This window comes from Aquarana catesbeiana, linkage group LG01 (assembly GCF_042186555.1).
Source record: "Aquarana catesbeiana isolate 2022-GZ linkage group LG01, ASM4218655v1, whole genome shotgun sequence".
Lineage (NCBI taxonomy): Eukaryota > Metazoa > Chordata > Amphibia > Anura > Ranidae > Aquarana > Aquarana catesbeiana.
The window spans coordinates 901,849,091-901,866,791 of NC_133324.1; the positions used below are offsets into that span (position 1 = coordinate 901,849,091).

Here is a 17,701-nt window from a genome sequence, read left to right on the forward strand (position 1 = left end):
ATTTATACTTTTTGACTGGCAAAAGAGTACTTTTCCCACTAGAAATCGTCTGGACGTATTTATCCAAATTATTGCTCCCCATGAAAGGAGCAACTAGCCAGAAGCTTTTTACAAGGTTAGCTTTGGCTGATCAATTTTTTAACCAAAAGTGTCCTATGCATGTGTACTAGCACTTGCCATATCTGGTATCTCCGGAGAGGATGACAGTGTGGAGGCATGACTGGAGTTCCCAGCACCGGGGGTGGAACTTTTGGTGCCTTTGTGGTAACTTTGGAAGCCATAGTGCTAAGCACAAAAGGAGAGGCACTCTCAAAAATTTACTATTTGCTGAGCAATAGTAAGAAATAACAATGGCAGCATAAAGATTAGTCTGATGCTAAACAATGTATTTTCCTGTACTGGAAATGCCTGTATACACCCTTCACGTGCTCCAGCGCTCCTGTGTCCTATGGCAGACTTTTCATTCAGCTGATCTGTAGCATTTAGTGAAAAGAGCGTCTGCCTGATTGCCCGTGAGCCGTGTGCTTTCACGAGGACACCGAGTCCGCACATGGTGCTGACTGCCTTAGCCACACCCCCTCCATCGACCCACCCTCCTCTTTTCAAAAAGGAAATCACAGCCCACACGCGGATGGGCACGGCATTCGGGTCTGAGCCACAGACCCAAATGGAGAGACGGCTGCAGCCGCCATGCGGCGTTTGGGATCTTTTTCTAATACATAAGAGCTGGCTTCCTTGCATTAGCCTAAAAGGGCAAGTAAACACAAACATGTTTAGCTAAGAAAGCCACCCCTCGAGGGAGGGGGGGGCCCCACTGAGTCAACAGATAGGATGTAATGCACTGTACATGTACCCCCAGCCATTCAGTTTCCCCAATTAGGGGGAGAGGAATAAGAAAGAACACCCTCCCGCTGCACACCACGCTGTTATAGCTGGACACAGAGCTTACTCCCTCTAGAGAAGACTTTAAGGCATTACAATGTTACATATGGAAAGAAAGGCATAGGTGGACATTGCAGTTCCTATGCTTTTCTCCTACCTTATCCTCGCTGCAGGATACTGCTGAAAACAGACAGATCCAAACTTCACCCATCACGGCGGACAGCGTTAGTAAACCTTCAAAGACCATGTCCCTATAAAAGGGGTTCCACTCCTTTGGACCTGTATAGCACCCCTCAGGACAACTTTAGGTAATGTAGCAAGAAAAAAAAAGAGTCCTGGTTCCTAGGGTCCAGCCCTCAAAGAGATGCGTTACGGGCAAAACCTAGTTCTTCTATGGGAGGCCCGGGTACCATCCTGTGGCTACAGTGGTGTGAGAGCACATCTTCACTCGTGACCAACACCTTAGACACTGGCGAAAAAACTCCTGGAAGGAAGGGTTACATAGGGGAGTGAACTTCCTGTATTGGGTATACCAGTGTCAAAACCTGAAGGTGGCCCATAACCCATCAAGTATTTTACTTAAGGCTCTGGGGTCCCATTATGTATGATAAAGAAAATATGTTTTTTTATATATTTTTTGGATATGTATTGTAGCAGAAATTAAAAAAATATATATACATTTTTTTAATTGTTGGTCTTTTTATGTTTATAGTGCAAAAAAAAACAAAACCAAAAACGCAGAGGTGATCAACCACCACCAAAAGAAAGCTCTATTTGTGGGTAAAAAAGGACATCAATTTTGTTAGGGTACAGCATCCCACGACCGCGCAATTGTCAGTTGAAGTGACACAGTGCCGTATCGCAAATAATGGCCTGGTTATTAAGGGGAACAATCCTTCTGGGGCTGAAGTGGTTAAGCCTAGGCCAAGATTTCCTGTCTTTTTTGCCAGTGTCCAATCACCTTAAGGTGGCAACATAACCCTATTACAATGGATATGAAAATACTGTGTCCTGGGATGTCAGATAAAGAAAAGGAATAGGGGTTTTCCATAGCAGAGCTGAGGAAAAGGTGTCCTATATTCTGAAACACTAGCAAAAAATGAAGCATGAGTGTTACGGGAGGGGCTATACAGTTACCAGCCTTTAACATTTCTTCTGTTTGTCAGAGTCCACATACTAGGCAGTTGCATTGATGCAAAACGTCAGACTTTTCTACAATAGTGTTCTTCAATGGATAATGAATAGCTAGCAACATGAATGTGTGGCTTATATATGCCTGGAGTTCAGCTGTAAGTTTTTCTGTTTTACGCATTTCTATCCCAATGCCCATAACAGAAAGGGTGTACCAGACAAATATAAAAACCCAGCTCAACTCACCAACCCGACTCTGCTTACCAACTCGACTAGTCCAACAGTATGCGTTAAAAACAGGGGTTTAGTTAGCACACATTTGCAATTGCATGCGTAAACTGCAAGGCCTCTTCACGGCACCCTGTGTATTGCTTGCGTCCTAACCCTTCTAAATGTTTGAGTCTCCACAACGGAAGCATATACATTCTAATGGATAGATAAGGGGCAGGTGGGTATCCGGTTGGTAAGCAAACTGGTTGGCAAGTTGAGCTGGGAATTTTCTCTTGTTGGCCCTTACATGCGCTCCTTGCTGTAAAGGCCAGATATAGGTGAAAGCAGGGGCCATCTCTTTGTTACTGGTGTAAATTTAGTCAGGGGACACACTAGGCACCTTTGCTGTCATTGTGCTATGTGTCCAATATGCCCATGTGCCTTTGAGGATTGGGTTACTTCCAGGCCCACCTGCCCCCTATCTATTAGAATGCACTGCTGTGACCTGTCATGTGACCTAATGTGTCCAAAGTCGCATGACAAGTCGCACTAGTGGAAACAGAGCCTTAGCTTTAGATTTTTGAATGTAGGTACAACCTCATGGAACAGTAAAATAGAAAACAATTTGAAGATAAAGCAACGCAAAATGTACAAAACACGAACACAAATAACTGTTTTATTTTCCTTGTTTTTAAGTACTGAAGTAATAAAAAAAATTACAAAGTACTCCATGACCTGGTAATGGTCCAGGTCGCTTGCCCATTTCCCCACCCTTCCTTCTTCTGAATTGTCAAAGAAAATAAGCCAAAAGGAAATGTTAAATTAAAAGGAATACATTTGAAAAAAAAATAGGTCTAAATCAATTTAATACACAAATCCAGGCACATCAGTGCTAGTTCTAAATCAATGTAAAATTATAAGAACCTGCTTATTTACATTTTACTTAGAACACGCATTCTAGCAGAGCGTCATGGCTACAATAGTATTCATTTAAAAAAATTGAGGGAAAAAGAAAAAAAAAAAAAAAAAAACCCCTTCTATAAAGTAACTTCCCTATAAGCCCGCAAAATATTAAGAGGGGAAAAAGGATATTTAAATCAAATTTACAGGGTGTCTTTGGAGCGACTCCAAAAACCAGAGGTATATTTTGTACAGTCTAAAAAAAGTGTTTTGGTTTTTCGACTTGTAGGTCTTCTGGTCTCACACCTCAGCTGAGAAGAGTTCTTATCGGCAGTAAGACAATGCAACTCCAAAAAAGTGGAACCTTTATCTAGCGTGTGTCTGTTTTGCAATCTCCAAACTATTCCAGGGATTGTAAACACTTCCTTTAAGCCCGTGCTGGGAACGTGCTGTGACGAGGTAAGCTTCATAAAACTATATATAGGCATAGGTCAGCTGCCACAGGAAGTCCATTCGATATACAGTATGGAGGCCAAAGGTGTTAAACTTTCCCGATACTGGCTTCATTTGCTTTCAATACTGCCACTGCATCTTTCACTGCGTGGTAGATGACGTTCTTCACCTGCATATGCAAAGGATATAAATTCAATATACAGAAGTATATTTTAAGGCATCAATAATATAATACCTAGAGGCAAGGTACTTTTCTGAACCCTCCCAGGTACACCCGAACCCAAGGGCACTATGGATGTGTAAATATTTCACTTCATGGTGGTTTTGAAGGCTATGGAAATTTGTTCTTTATATACAAAATCACTTGTTTGTTCAACAGCCATGTTGCTATTATAACAATGGGGGAGAAAAAAAAAAGAATAGCTTGTCCCACTACATGGTCCTAGGATCTTTTATCTGTTCAACAGCTACGACAGACCTTAGGCAGAATCTATACATCAGACACTTCCTCAGGAGCCATCAAGACAGAATCACAGTGCCCAATGGGGACCAAGAATCACCTCCACATGTCAAATTTTGACGATTCTGTTGGAAGGCCAAATCTCTTACACACAGAGGATTGAAGAATGGGAGGCAGGGAAAGTTAACACTGCTGCTTGTTTGCAGTTTTTTTTTTTCAAACCGCGTCAGCGCCACTAAGCGAGCCAACCTCCCCCTGCAGTTTCCTGACCCACCACCAAATAGTTGATATTCGTTGGCATGGGAGAACATGTGCCATTATGCAGAACTGTCTGAAGTGTATGGACAGAGTGCTGTTAGGTGGTAAAAGGGGAAATTTGCACAGGCCTGCAAATTTAGACTGGGGAGGTGAGGGGGCACAGGGGAAGTACACATTTCAAGTCCCTCCTGTAAAATGAACCGGTTATACTTTTGGCCATTCTGGGCAAAATTAGATTTTTAAAGCGGAGTTCCACCTACAAATGTTTTTTTTTTTTTTTTTAATTAGATCTGTTACTATCATATGATGTTTTTGCATTGGTTTGTGTGGTAAATAGCACAGCTTTAGCTAATTTTTTATTTAAAAAAACCTCACCTTATATTCCTTATGCTTGGACGTTCCCATCTTGCTTGTGGGCAGGCGAAGCCTGCAGGCATAAACTTCCGGGATTCGGTGCTGCTGAATAACCAGCATGCACCACCCGCTTATGCGCAGCAAGCTCATTTAGAAGTGCAGAAAACTTCTCAGGTTGCCATCACAACGGGTGTCGTCGGAAGTGCCCATCCCGCTGTGATGGCAACCAAGACCACTTCCGGTTTTGAAATACCGCGATTCTAGCCCTTAGCGCTGCCCACTGACTCCTGGGAAATTACACACATCTCCCAGGAGCACTAGCGAACACAGGCGCTGAGGGAAATTACGTCAGGCGCCGCGGAGAGGAAGGGAGCAGATTACAAGGGACCCTATAGCAGCAGCCCTGAACATGTATGTAAAAAAAGAAAAAAAAATCTCAAATGTTGTTTCTCATGCTTTTTGCAGTTGATTAATGTAAAGTTAATTTTGTGGGTGGAACTCTGCTTTAAGCATTAAAAGTCGGGATGACCACACAGGAGACCCTTCATTACTTAAAGCAGTAGTAAAGTCGGTCACTTTATGACTACCTACAGGTAAACCCAAAACAAGGCTTGCCTGTAGGTACAGTGAATATTCACATTTGTGGCAGCTAGTGACGTCACTGGTACACTGCACTCTCAATGTACAGCATGCTGGAGTATGCCACCCATTGAGAGCGATTTGCTGTTACCATAACTCCAACGTGCATGTGCGGGAGTGACATAATCGCAGCCTAGCCATTCAATCTGCCACAGCCTCCAAATCCAGAAGGAAGACCAGGTGAGGATGGAAGCCTTGTCAACAGTGAAAGCGTGTCGCTGGAGGGCTTTGTTTTAAGGCAAGTTTGTCATAATGTGCTAGTATGCGATGCATACCAACTGCCCACTGATGGCTATAAAATGACAGAGGAGGGAAGGGGGGGAGGTGTACAAGCAAGCAGGCTAATTATTGCAGAAGAGACATTCAAGGTCTCTCCTGCAATAAAACACACCTATCTGCCAGTTTGTAAACTGAGCATTACATCGCCAATATGGTCTGTGTGCCAGGGTGACCGACACTTGTGTACTGGAGTTACATCATTCCAAGCCAGCCAATGAAGATGCCTGAACTCTGGCACCCAAAAAAGGAGCCACAGAGAAGATGCTGGTGAGGTATCTCTTGTGGACTTTGGACCATTAGGGAAGAGGTTAGTATACCAAGTTTACGTTTTGAAAATCAAAGATTGACACTGATTAGTTGCCACGCACACCTGCTCCAGTTTTAATAAATTCCTCTCAATGTACATATTTTATCCTGCAACTTGTCTTGTCTTATTTATCACAACTCAAATGTTGCTGGTATAAAAAAAAGGTAGTGGCGGATCCAATCGCGTCCTCTCCCCCGAGATCCTAAGTGAGGGGAAGATGGCCCCCACTCGGCTCCATAGCATTGACTGGCGGAAGTGACGTTCCGCCCAATGCTCTTAAAAAGGAGATTTTTTTTTTCAAATGACTTTTATTGCATTTTATTGTAAATATGAGATCTGAGGTCTTTTTGACCCCAGATCTTATATTTAAGAGGCCCTGTCATGTTTTTCTATTACAAGGGATGTTAACACATTCCTTTTAATAGGAATAAAAATAACCCAAAAATTTAATTTTTAAAAAGGACAGGGTAAGAAAAAAAATTTTTTAAAGCACCCCCAGCTGTTGTGTGTGTGTGTGTGTGTGTATATATATATTTATATTTGGGGTTCTAAATTTTCTAGCAAAAAAACAAAAAAAACAAAAACAAAACAAAAAAACTGCTTTTAACTTAGCTCAGCGAAGCTGGCCCCCCTACAATCAGCACAAATAAAAACTCAAGTGTGTTTCTTTAGTGCTACGTTTGTGCTGTTTTGTGCCGTAAAAATTTACATTTGTGCTGCTTTTATTTTTAAGATATTAGCAATTGTTTTTTCCAGACTGTGACATCACCTAGCCCCCCTACAACACCCAAATGACACAAAACTGGTCTCGTTGGTTAGTGCTACGTTTGTGCTGTTTTGTGCTGCTAAAAATTACGTTCTATCTTTTATCGTTTTTGCGTTATTAATGATTTATTAAAGGTCACCAAAGGTCAGTCAGCCCCCCTACAATGCCCAAATGACGCAAAACTGGTCTCGTTGGTTAGTGCTACGTTTGTGCTGTTTTGTGCTGCTAAAAATTCCATTCTATCTTTTATCGTTTTTGCGTTATTAATGATTTATTAAAGGTCACCAAAGGTCAGTCAGCCCCCCTACAATGCCCAAATGACGCAAAACTGGTCTCGTTGGTTAGTGCTAAGTTTGTGCTGTTTTGTGCTGCTAACATTTCCGTTCTATCTTTTATCGTTTTTGCGTTATTAATGATTTATTAAAGGTCACCAAAGGTCAGTCAGCCCCCCTACAACGCCCAAATGACACGAAACTGGTCTCGTTGGTTAGTGCTACGTTTGTGCTGGTTTGTGCTGCTAAAATTTTTATTTGTGCTGTTATGGTTTTTAAGTTATAACAGTTTTTTTTTTTTTTCAAACCCCACTCACTTTGCCCACCCTACAATCAGCACAAATAAAAACTCAAGTGTGTTTCTTTAGTGCTACATTTGTGCTGTTTTGTGCTGCTAAAATTTTTATTTGTGCTGTTATGGTTTTTTAGTTATAACAGCTTGTTTTTATATTTGTGCTTTTTTGTGTCATAATAATAAAAATTCGTGCTGCTTTTATTTTTAAGATAATAGCAATTTGTTTTTTCCAGATGATGACATCACCCCGCTCTCCTGTCACATACCTGGTTAGTGAGCTCCTGGTTAGAAAGCAGCCATGGGAGCACAGTGAGGTCTGAGTGCCTGTGATCAGTCCAGTAGACTGCGTGGTGGAAGCAGTCAGCAGGTGGATGTGGCGGCAGAACCAGCTGGTGGCAGATGAGCTGGCACTGAGCTTGGCTGGTGGCAGACTGTGGGTAAGCAGCTGGAAGCAGGAGACAGATGAGACCTTGCTGGGCTGAAGAGCTGTAGCAGGCTGGATGAGCAGGATGCAGGGTCAGATGAGCCGGATCCATAATGGTCAGGCAGATCAGGCATAGACGGCACACAACAGGATAATCGGGTCACAAACCAAGTCAGCAACAGGAGGTAGATCAGGCAAGAAGAGAAGGCAGAAGCAGAATCCAGAGACAAGCCAAGGTCAGGGCAGGTAACAGTCAAACGGAGGTCAGGAGCAAGCTGGGTTAGGATCAGAGGTCAAACACAGGAATCAGGAATGAACACACAGAAGCGGCACACCAAATTGCAGCCTGTTTAAATAGTCTGTCTGGTGCCAGCATTGGTGACAGGCTCACGCTCATCTGCCCAGCCAGTTGCCAGTCTGCGCATGCGCATATGTATGTACAGGGAGACATCATTTGTGCTATGCGAAAGCCTTCCCTGACACCCCCTACAGCAGCCAAACAAAATGAAAACGGGCTGGTTGGTTAGTGCCACGTTTGTGTTGATTTGTGCCTATTTACTTTCCATACTGTGACGGCGTCTCTTCGTCTGACGGCTCTTAAATAACTGGGTGGCCCCGCCCCCTCTGACGCACGGGACATGACGGGACTTCCCTGTGGCATTCCCCGTGACGTCACAGGGAAGTCCCGTCAAGTCACAGTGCGTCAGAGGGGGGCGGGGTCACCGGGTGGCCCCGCCCCCGTTTTTTAAGAGCCGTCAGACGAAGAGACGCCGTCACACAGCGGGAGCCTCCCTTCATGACAGCATGGGTGCGGAGCGGCCCGGAGAAGAAAATGAAGAAGAGAAGAAGAGAAGAAGGAAGAAGAGAAGAGGATGAAGAAGAAGATGAAGAGAAGAGCGGGAGCCTCCCCTCATGCCATGGGTGCGGAGCGGCCCGAGGAGAAGAAGATAGAAGACGCCGCGGAGGAGATGCTGGACGAGAACGCTGGAGGAAGAACCAGAAGAGCCAGAAGAACCAGAAGAAGATGAAGGAAGAAAGAAGAAGCATTTAAATAAAGGAATTGTCAAAAACTGTCTCTTGTCATTTTTAACATTTTTGACAGTTTTTTAGTGAAATGGCAGGGGTAAGTACCCCCTTACCATTTCACACAGGGGGGGGCCGGGATCTGGGGGTCCCCTTGTTAAAGGGGGCTTCCAGATTCCGATAAGCCCCCCGCCTGCAGACCCCCACAACCACCGGCCAGGGTTGTGGGGATGAGGCCCTTGTCCTCATCAACATGGGGACAAGGTGTTTTGGGGGGGTTTGAAAAAAAAAACTGTTATAACTTAAAAACCATAACAGCACAAATAAAAATGTTAGCAGCACAAACCAGCACAAACGTAGCACTAACCAACGAGACCAGTTTCGTGTCATTTGGGCATTGTTGGGGGGCTGACTGACCTTTGGTGACCTTTAATAAATCATTAATAACGAGAAAACGATAAAAGATAGAACGGAAATTTTAGCAGCACAAAACAGCACAAACGTAGCACTAACCAACGAGACCAGTTTTGTGTAATTTGGGCATTATAGGGGGGCTGAGTGACCTTTGGTGACCTTTAATAATTCATTAATAACGCAAAAACGATAATAGATAGAACGGAAATGTTAGCAGCACAAAACAGCACAAACGTAGCACTAACCAACGAGACCAGTTTTGTGTCATTTGGGCGTTGTAGGGGGGCTGACTGACCTTTGGTGACCTTTAATAAATCATTAATAACGCAAAAACGATAAAAGATAGAACAGAATTTTTAGCAGCACAAAACAGCACAAACGTAGCACTAACCAACGAGACCAGTTTTGTGTCATTTGTGTGTTGTAGGGGGGCTGACTGACTTTTGGTGACCTTTAATAAATCATTAATAACGCAAAAATGATAACAGGTAGAACGGAAATTTTAGCAGCACAAAACAGCACAAATGTAGCACTAAAGAAACACACTTGAGTTTTTATTTGTGCTGATTGTAGGGTGGGCAAAGTGAGTGGGGTTTGAAAAAAAAAAAAAAAACTGTTATAACTTAAAAACCATAACAGCACAAATAAAAATTTTAGCAGCACAAACCAGCACAAACGTAGCACTAACCAACGAGACCAGTTTCGTGTCATTTGGGCGTTGTAGGGGGGCTGACTGACCTTTGGTGACCTTTAATAAATCATTAATAACGCAAAAACGATAAAAGATAGAACGGAAATGTTAGCAGCACAAAACAGCACAAACGTAGCACTAACCAACGAGACCAGTTTTGCGTCATTTGGGCATTGTAGGGGGGCTGACTGACCTTTGGTGACCTTTAATAAATCATTAATAACGCAAAAACGATAAAAGATAGAACGGAATTTTTAGCAGCACAAAACAGCACAAACGTAGCACTAACCAACGAGACCAGTTTTGTGTCATTTGGGCATTGTAGGGGGGCTGACTGACCTTTGGTGACCTTTAATAAATCATTAATAACGCAAAAACGATAAAAGATAGAACGGAATTTTTAGCAGCACAAAACAGCACAAACGTAGCACTAACCAACGAGACCAGTTTTGTGTCATTTGGGCGTTGTAGGGGGGCTAGGTGATGTCATAGTCTGGAAAAAACAATTGCTAATATCTTAAAAATAAAAGCAGCACAAATGTAAATTTTTACGGCACAAAACAGCACAAACGTAGCACTAAAGAAACACACTTAAGTTTTTTTTTGTGCTGATTGTAGGGGGGCCAGCTTCGCTGAGCTTTTTAACTTGTAAACGCAGTCTGAAAAATAGGCGCGGTCCTTAAGTGGTTAACTTGTGACAAGTTTTCCTATCCCAATTTTTTTTTTTTAAAGCAACACCAATAAGGCTGCATCAGTGACTTTGTTATTTAACCAGAATATCCTAAATGACCGATATTGGCTAAGTGAGCAAACCGTAACTAAAGTGACTTCAACTGTCAGTAGATCTTGCAAAAACAAAAAAACAAAAAAAAAAAAAAAAAAACACCACACACACCAGTTATGGTGTTTCATAGTACAGATCTTCGGGACTGTCACCAGTAGTTTTCAAAATGAGCATATTATACGGAATTTGAACAAACACTGCCCTAAAAAGTACCTGCCAAAATATGGGGAGTATGCATTAGAAAAACACATTACAAAACCGCACGCGTTTAAAAAAAACGTTTGCCGCTAATTCTAGTTTTGAGGTGTGGAAACCACCGTACAAACAAGGCAATGGAAACCCTTTCATACCTGCAGCTTGTCCTCATGGTTTGTATGTGTGTGGGAAAGATAGCGGAATTCCTGAGTGAGACAAAAACAGTGCTTAACGTGCTCCGGAGATACAAAGTCTTCTGCAACCTTTATACAGCTGTACAAGTTGTGCACCTGAAATTGAGAAAAGCAATAAAAAGGAATCAGAAATCATAATCCCAACATATCAGAATTTCACAGGCAAAGAGAATAGGACCAGCAAAAGATGACATTACCTGATGAGGGGCTCCAGCTGGAATGAAGACTGCATCTCCCAGGAACTGTACAATGGCCCAGCCCTGAACCCCGTGTTCCTGGAGAAGCCTTTTCCTCAAAGTGCTGTCTAGATACCAGCTCTGATCGTGGATTGGATCGTGATCTGGGGGGTTCTCCTGACCTTGCTCCTCTGCCACCTTTAGGAAAAACACAGGTCATCAACTTAACATGGTATCATTTAAGCTGGGAATAAAAGTCCAATTGAAGTCTTTTTTAGTTCTTAATTGTGTAGCTTTACATGCAAGTCCACTAAAATGGATTTATTTTTAATTATTTACTATGTGTTCGTGTTTAACCACTAGCCAACCAGCCACCACAGTTATACTGCGGCAGGTTAGCGCGGCTATGCAAATCGGCGTAGCCGTACGCCGCTCCTTTAAGATGTCACAGCGGGCGCACGATCGCTTGTGACAGAGCGAGAACCATTATCTAAATATGAACACCGATCGGTCTCCTCCCCTAGTCAGTCCCATCCCCCCTACAGTTAGAACACACATAGGGAACACAGTTAACCTCTTGATCGCCCCCTAGTGGTAACCCCTTCCCTGCCAGTGACATTTATACAGTAATCAGTGGCTATTTTTAGCTCTGATCGCTGTATAAATGTCAATGGTCCCAAAATAGTGTCAAAAGTGCCTGATCTGTCCGCCGCAATGTCGCAGTCCTGAAAAAAAAAAAAAAAAAAAATCGCAGATCGCCGCCATTACTAGTTAAAAAAAAAAAATGTTAAAAATTACATAAATCTTTCCCCTATTTTGTAGACACTATAACTTTTGCGCAAACCAATCAATATACGCTCATTGCGATTTTTTTAACCAAAAACATGTAGAAGAATAAATATTGGCCTAAACTGAAGAAATTTGTTTTTTTTTTTTGGATATTATAGCTAAAAGTACAAAAATATTACACAATATAACACTAAAAGTGTTTTCAAAATTGGTCGGTATTTTTTTGTTTATAGCACAAAAAACAAACAAAGGCAGGGGTGATCAAATACCACCAAAAGAAAGCTCTATTTGTGGAGGAAAAAAAAAGGACATAAATTTTGATGGGATAGAATGTTGCACGACCGTGCAATTGTCAGTTAAAGCGACGCAGTGCCATATTGCAAAGAATGGCCTGGTCAGGAAGGGGGCAAATTCTTCCAGGGCTGAAGTGGTTAAACCTTTCCTGCTGGCCCTATATGAAATTTTAAAACCAGAGTTATATTAGCTTCCTAATCATGCGATTGGCTGTTAGTGGTCAGCAGCCCATTCCTACCATCTCCTGATCATCACTGTGTGAATGGAAGTTGTAGGTGACAACAGTGTCAGAGTGCTGCGTGCACTCCCAACATGGAAGCAGTAGTGCAATATGTAGCAGATGGAATGAGGCTGAGGTCCGTGCAGCCACATATGCATGCGGCCATTGGAAAGAGGTTAACTGTACTAACCAGCATCATCCTAAAGAGTTGGACCTCTGCTCTCTCAGAGCACAACTGCTTGATTAAAATACTGAGGAAGGGGCATGTCAGACCACTGCGCTCTGTTCAAGAGCAGAGGTCCATCTCCCAATCATTCTGGTACTAAACTCTTTTACAGCAGCTATAAACATTAGTCCACTAAAAAGCACCCTGTGTAATAGGCACATTACCTTTTTTAAGAACTGCCGAATCTTCTCAGTGTCCTTTGCTGCATAGATGTGCCATAAGGCTCCAGGCTTCTCTTTGAACTCCACAAATCGCTTAATGGTCAGTTCATCGGCATCTCCGTCTTGAACAGTCTTCAGCACCTCTGTTGCATTAGGAATCGATGATAATAATTAGTGTCCAGCTTTGGAATGCTTCTGAAAGCAGACCAAGCCAAGAAAAAAAAATTAAAGTTACGTACCGGTAACGTCTTTTCCTGTAGTCTTTCAGGACAGCCACAATAGAGAGATAGTCTCCTCCCCTTCCTCTGGAAACACTGCGCCAGCCCATAAAATCTCTCCTCCCCTGCCAGACCTCAGTTCTTTCAAGAGTACCTCCGGCCAGCTGGGGAGACACAAGAACACATTAATAACATACCAATCAATATCATTACCATATTGCGTTCTGGTCTTTAATAAGACCCCCCCAAGCTTAGGGTGGGTAACTAGGGCTGTCCTGAAAGACTACAGGAAAAGACGTTACCGGTACGTAACTTTAATTTTCCCTTTCCGTCATTTCAGGACAGCCACAATAGAGAGGATAATCGAGCACTTACCAATTAGGGTGGGACTACAGCTTGCAGAACTTTTCGCCCAAAAGCCTGCTCACCTGCCGCCACCAGGTCCACTCTGTAATGTCTAACGAAAGTGGAGTAGCTGGACCATGTCGCTGCCTTGCATATTTGCTCTGGCGTTGCTCCAGCCTTCTCTGCCTGGGAAGTTGCCACTGCTCTGATGGAGTGTGCCTTTATGCCTCTAGGGACCTCCTTCCCTGCTAAAGAATATGCCTGCCCAATAGCTAATCTAAGCCACCTGGCAATCGTGCGTCGGGACGCTCTGAGACCCTTTCTGGCCCCAGAAAATAAAATAAATAGAGAATCAGACTTCCCTATTGTTTTAGTCATCTCTAGGTATTGTAGGATACACCTCCTTACATCTAAAAAATGAAATTTTAGTTCCCTTTCACCTGAAGGATTGGGACAAAACGAGGGTAGGACTACTTCCTGGCTTCTATGAAAGCCTGACGCCACCTTAGGCAAAAAAGCTGGATCAGTCTTAAGGACTATCCTGTCTGGCAAAATAACACAAAAAGGAGGTCTAATTGATAACGCCTCAATTTCGCTGACCCTCCTGGCAGTTGTCACTGCAACTAAAAATACTGTTTTTAGGGTAAGTTCCCTTAACGGGCACTTGTCCAATGGCTCAAAGGGACTTCCCGTAAGGCTCTGTAAAACCAGAGATAGGTCCCACCCGGGAAAGGGAGGACCCCTGGTAGGTCTCTGTCTTGACAGTGCCTTAAAGAATCTGACCACCCATGGATTGGTAGCCAGAGACTTCTCCAGATAAGCACTGAGTGCTGAAACCTGACTTTTAAGGGTACCTACAGCTAAACCCTTGTCCGCTCCACACTGCAGAAATTCCAACGCAGCTACGGGACTCTGCACCGAGAAGGAGTTTTCTATGCACCATTTGTTGAAAAGGAGCCAGACCTTTTTGTAAATCTTACGGGTCTCCTTTTTCCTACTGTTGAGGAGGGTAGAGATCAAGCTCTCTGAAAACCCCTTGGATCTTAATATACCCTCCTCAGTAGCCAGGCCGCTAATTTCCACTGCTGCACCTGTGGGCAGAGGACTGGACCCTGCGACAGAAGATCCTTTCGAGGTGGAAGGAAAAGGGGAGGTTCCGCTGCTAACTGACTGAGGATTGAAAACCATGCCCTTTTCGGCCAATGTGGAGCTACCAGAATAAGAGAGGTGCTCTCTAATTGAAACTTCCTCAGAACCGCCGGTAATAGTACCGGAGGAGGGAAGGCATAACATGTCCTGAAATGCCAATTCTGAGATAATGCGTCCACCCCCAGTGCTCCTTCCCCTGCGTTTAGGGAGAAAAAACAGGGGGTTTTCGCGTTGTCTTTTGAAGCGAAAAGATCCACTTCCGGGGGTCCCCATTTCTCGGATATGAGATTGAAAACCTCCTGGTTGAGGGCCCAATCTCCTTCCTTTAGATTCCTCCGGCTGAGAAAATCTGCGATTATATTCCTCTCCCCTCTCAGAAAAACCGCTGAGAGTGAGAGAGTGTTGGACTCGGCCCAGCTTAGAATGTCTTCTGCTAGGGCCAGCAGACTTCCGCTCCTGGTGCCTCCCTGCTTGTTTATATAGGCCACGGTGGATGAGTTGTCCGACCGTACCTGTACATGGTGGCCCTGGAGTTCCTTTTTGAAGAATCTGAGGGCTAGGCCTACTGCCCACAGCTCTTTCCAGTTGGAAGACCTCTGCAGCTCGTCGCCCTTCCATGTGCCCTGCGCTAGAAGGGATCCCAGATGTGCCCCCCAGCCCTTGCCACTTGCATCCGTGGTTACGATCTGCGGGACTGGGATGAGCCACAGACGTCCCTGTGACAAGTTCACTTCCTTCCTCCACCACCAAAGAGATCTCTTTATTTGATGGGGAACCTGTACTAAGGTGTCTAGATCCCTCTGACTGTGGTCCCATACTCTTAGTACATATAATTGTAGGGGGCGAAAATGTAATCCTGCCCACTGCACTGCTGGAAGAGTAGAAGTTAGAAGGCCTAATGTTGACATTATGGACCTCTTGGACACCAGATGGTTGCACTGGAGGGAGAAAACTGCTCTGTCCAGTTTTAGAATTTTTTCCCTTGGAAGAAAAACTCTCAAGAGCGTAGTGTCCAGCAGGTACCCCAGGTACACAATGCGCTGTGAGGGAATGAGACTGGACTTTTCTAAGTTCAGCAGCCACCCCAAACCTGTTAGAACCCTCTTGGTTAGATCGAGGTCCCTGATCAACTGTTCTGGGGATACTGCAAAAAGAAGCAGGTCGTCCAGATAGGCTATAACTGATACCCCCTGGAGTCGCAGGAAGGCCAACGCCTCTGCCAGTACCTTTGTGAATATGCGGGGCGAGGAGGATAGCCCGAAGGGCAGTGCTTGAAACTGCAGATGCAGTATTGTGCCCTGCAGGTCTACTGCTAAACGGAGGAACCTCTGGGAGGTTTCTGCGATAGGGACGTGTAAATATGCGTCTCTGAGATCCAGAGACACCATATAACAGTTGTGTGGTAACAGGGCCCTGACCGTAAAGATTGACTCCATGCGGAATCTTTTGTAGCAAATTGACCTGTTTAAGGGTTTTAAATTCAGAATCAATCTGAATTTTCCCGAGGGCTTTTTCACCACAAATACGTGGGAATAGAACCCCTCTCCTTCCTGCCCCCTTGGTACTCTGTGAACTACGTTCTGAATCTCCAGTTCCTTCAGGGCGTCCACCAAAGCTTCGGCCTTTGCTGTGCAGCTGGGAAGCTTCGTAACAAGGAACCTTTGCGGGGGTGGCCTTGAGAATTCCAAGAGATACCCCTTCTTATGACCCCCAGGATGAATCGATTGGGTGAGAGGGTCTCCCACTGTGGAAGGAAGGCCCCCAGTCTTCCTCCCACCGTCCCTAGAGAGTCATTGATCTTTACGGGCCTTCTCAGGAGGGCGAAAAATCGCCCCTCCTCTGCCCTTGCCTCTTTGGCCCCAAGTTTTCCTCCCTTGCTTGGGAGATTCCTTGCCTTTTTTCGGACGAAACCCCTTTCTCGTCTGAGCTGGGGCTTTCCTCTTAGGCGGAAAGGACTTCTTTTTGTCCGCTGTACGGTCTAAGACCGTCTCTAAACCAGGGCCAAAGAGTAGATCACCTGTCAGGGGTATCCCGCACAATTTGACCTTGGAGGCGGTGTCCCCCGGCCAAGTTTTCAGCCAGAGCGCTCTTCTGGCCGAATTCGCCAGCGCCGCTGATCTGGCCGACATACGGACTGACTCTGCTGAGGCGTCTGCAATGTATGCGATTCCTCGCAGAATCGTGGGGAACGAGGCTAGGATAGTCTCCTTGGCTGTGCCAGCTTCAATGTGCTCCTGAATCTGGAAAAGCCAGTGCTCTAAATTGCGGGCTACGACCGTAACAGCCATTTCTGGCTTTAAGTTACCCACAGTTGAGTCCCACGTCTTTTTTAGAAGTGAGTCTATCCTTTTGTCCATGACATCCGACAAAGCCCCCATATCCTCGAATGCCAGGTCTGTGTGCCTAGAGACCTGAGAGAAGGCGGCATCCAACTTGGGATTTTTATTCCAAATGGACGCTGGATCCTCTGAAAATGGAAACCTTCTTTTAAGGGAGCTAGAAAAAAAGGGTTTCCTCTCAGGATCCTGCTACTCCTTCTTAATCGTTTCCACCAGAACTTCATGTACTGGAAAAACTTTTCTTTTTTGATCTCCCAAGCCCTTATACATAAGGTCATGGAGAGATAGGGGTTTTTTATCCTCGTGTATCCCGAGGGTTGTATATATTGCCCCCAAGAGATCTTCCACCTCATCCAGGGACAATTTATACCTGGAGATTTTCCTGGACTCCCCGTCCTGGTCCTCCCCTTCTGATTCCTCATGGGAATCAGACGTGCCACTGTCCGGTTGCCTCCGCTCCACCCCGGAAGGGCCTGACATCTCCTCTGCCATAACTAAATTGGTAGATCTGGCAGGTGCAGAGCCCTGAGCATGAGGCGGGGTTGTGTCCTGCTGAATGGGTTTAGAGGGAAGCTTGAACGTCTCAAACAAGGTTTTAAAAGATGAAAAGGTGGATGACAGCTCTTTCACAGAAGCTGCCAACCCAGACTGCTGTTCAGATTCCCTTTCCTTAACCAGGGAGTCTATGCACTCTTTACACAAAACCTTAGTCCATGCTTCCCCTAAACTGTCTCTACAAGAGGCACACTTCCTTTTAGAGACATGAGTGGACTTTGTTTTTTCTGTAGATTTCTGAAAATACATACAAAAAAACACATATTACTTTCAGCAAGTTTAAGTGGAAACAACCCTG

At 44.4% G+C, this 17,701-nt stretch overlaps 1 protein-coding gene across 1 annotated transcript in view; it reads right to left on the reverse strand.

Annotated features, from left to right (window-relative positions):
• Nucleotides 1–2,872: 2,872 nt before the first annotated feature.
• LOC141127997 (lysine-specific demethylase 3A-B-like) overlaps nt 2,873–17,701 on the reverse strand; it is a 28,870-nt gene continuing 14,041 nt past the window's right edge. The window contains exons 10-13 of the mRNA XM_073615009.1: nt 12,801–12,940; nt 11,129–11,305; nt 10,893–11,027; nt 2,873–3,745 (exon numbers count right to left, since the gene is read on the reverse strand). Of these exons, the coding sequence (XP_073471110.1) occupies nt 3,665–3,745; nt 10,893–11,027; nt 11,129–11,305; nt 12,801–12,940 (533 nt within the window). The 3' untranslated portion in view covers nt 2,873–3,664. The remainder of the gene's footprint in view (nt 3,746–10,892; nt 11,028–11,128; nt 11,306–12,800; nt 12,941–17,701) is intronic.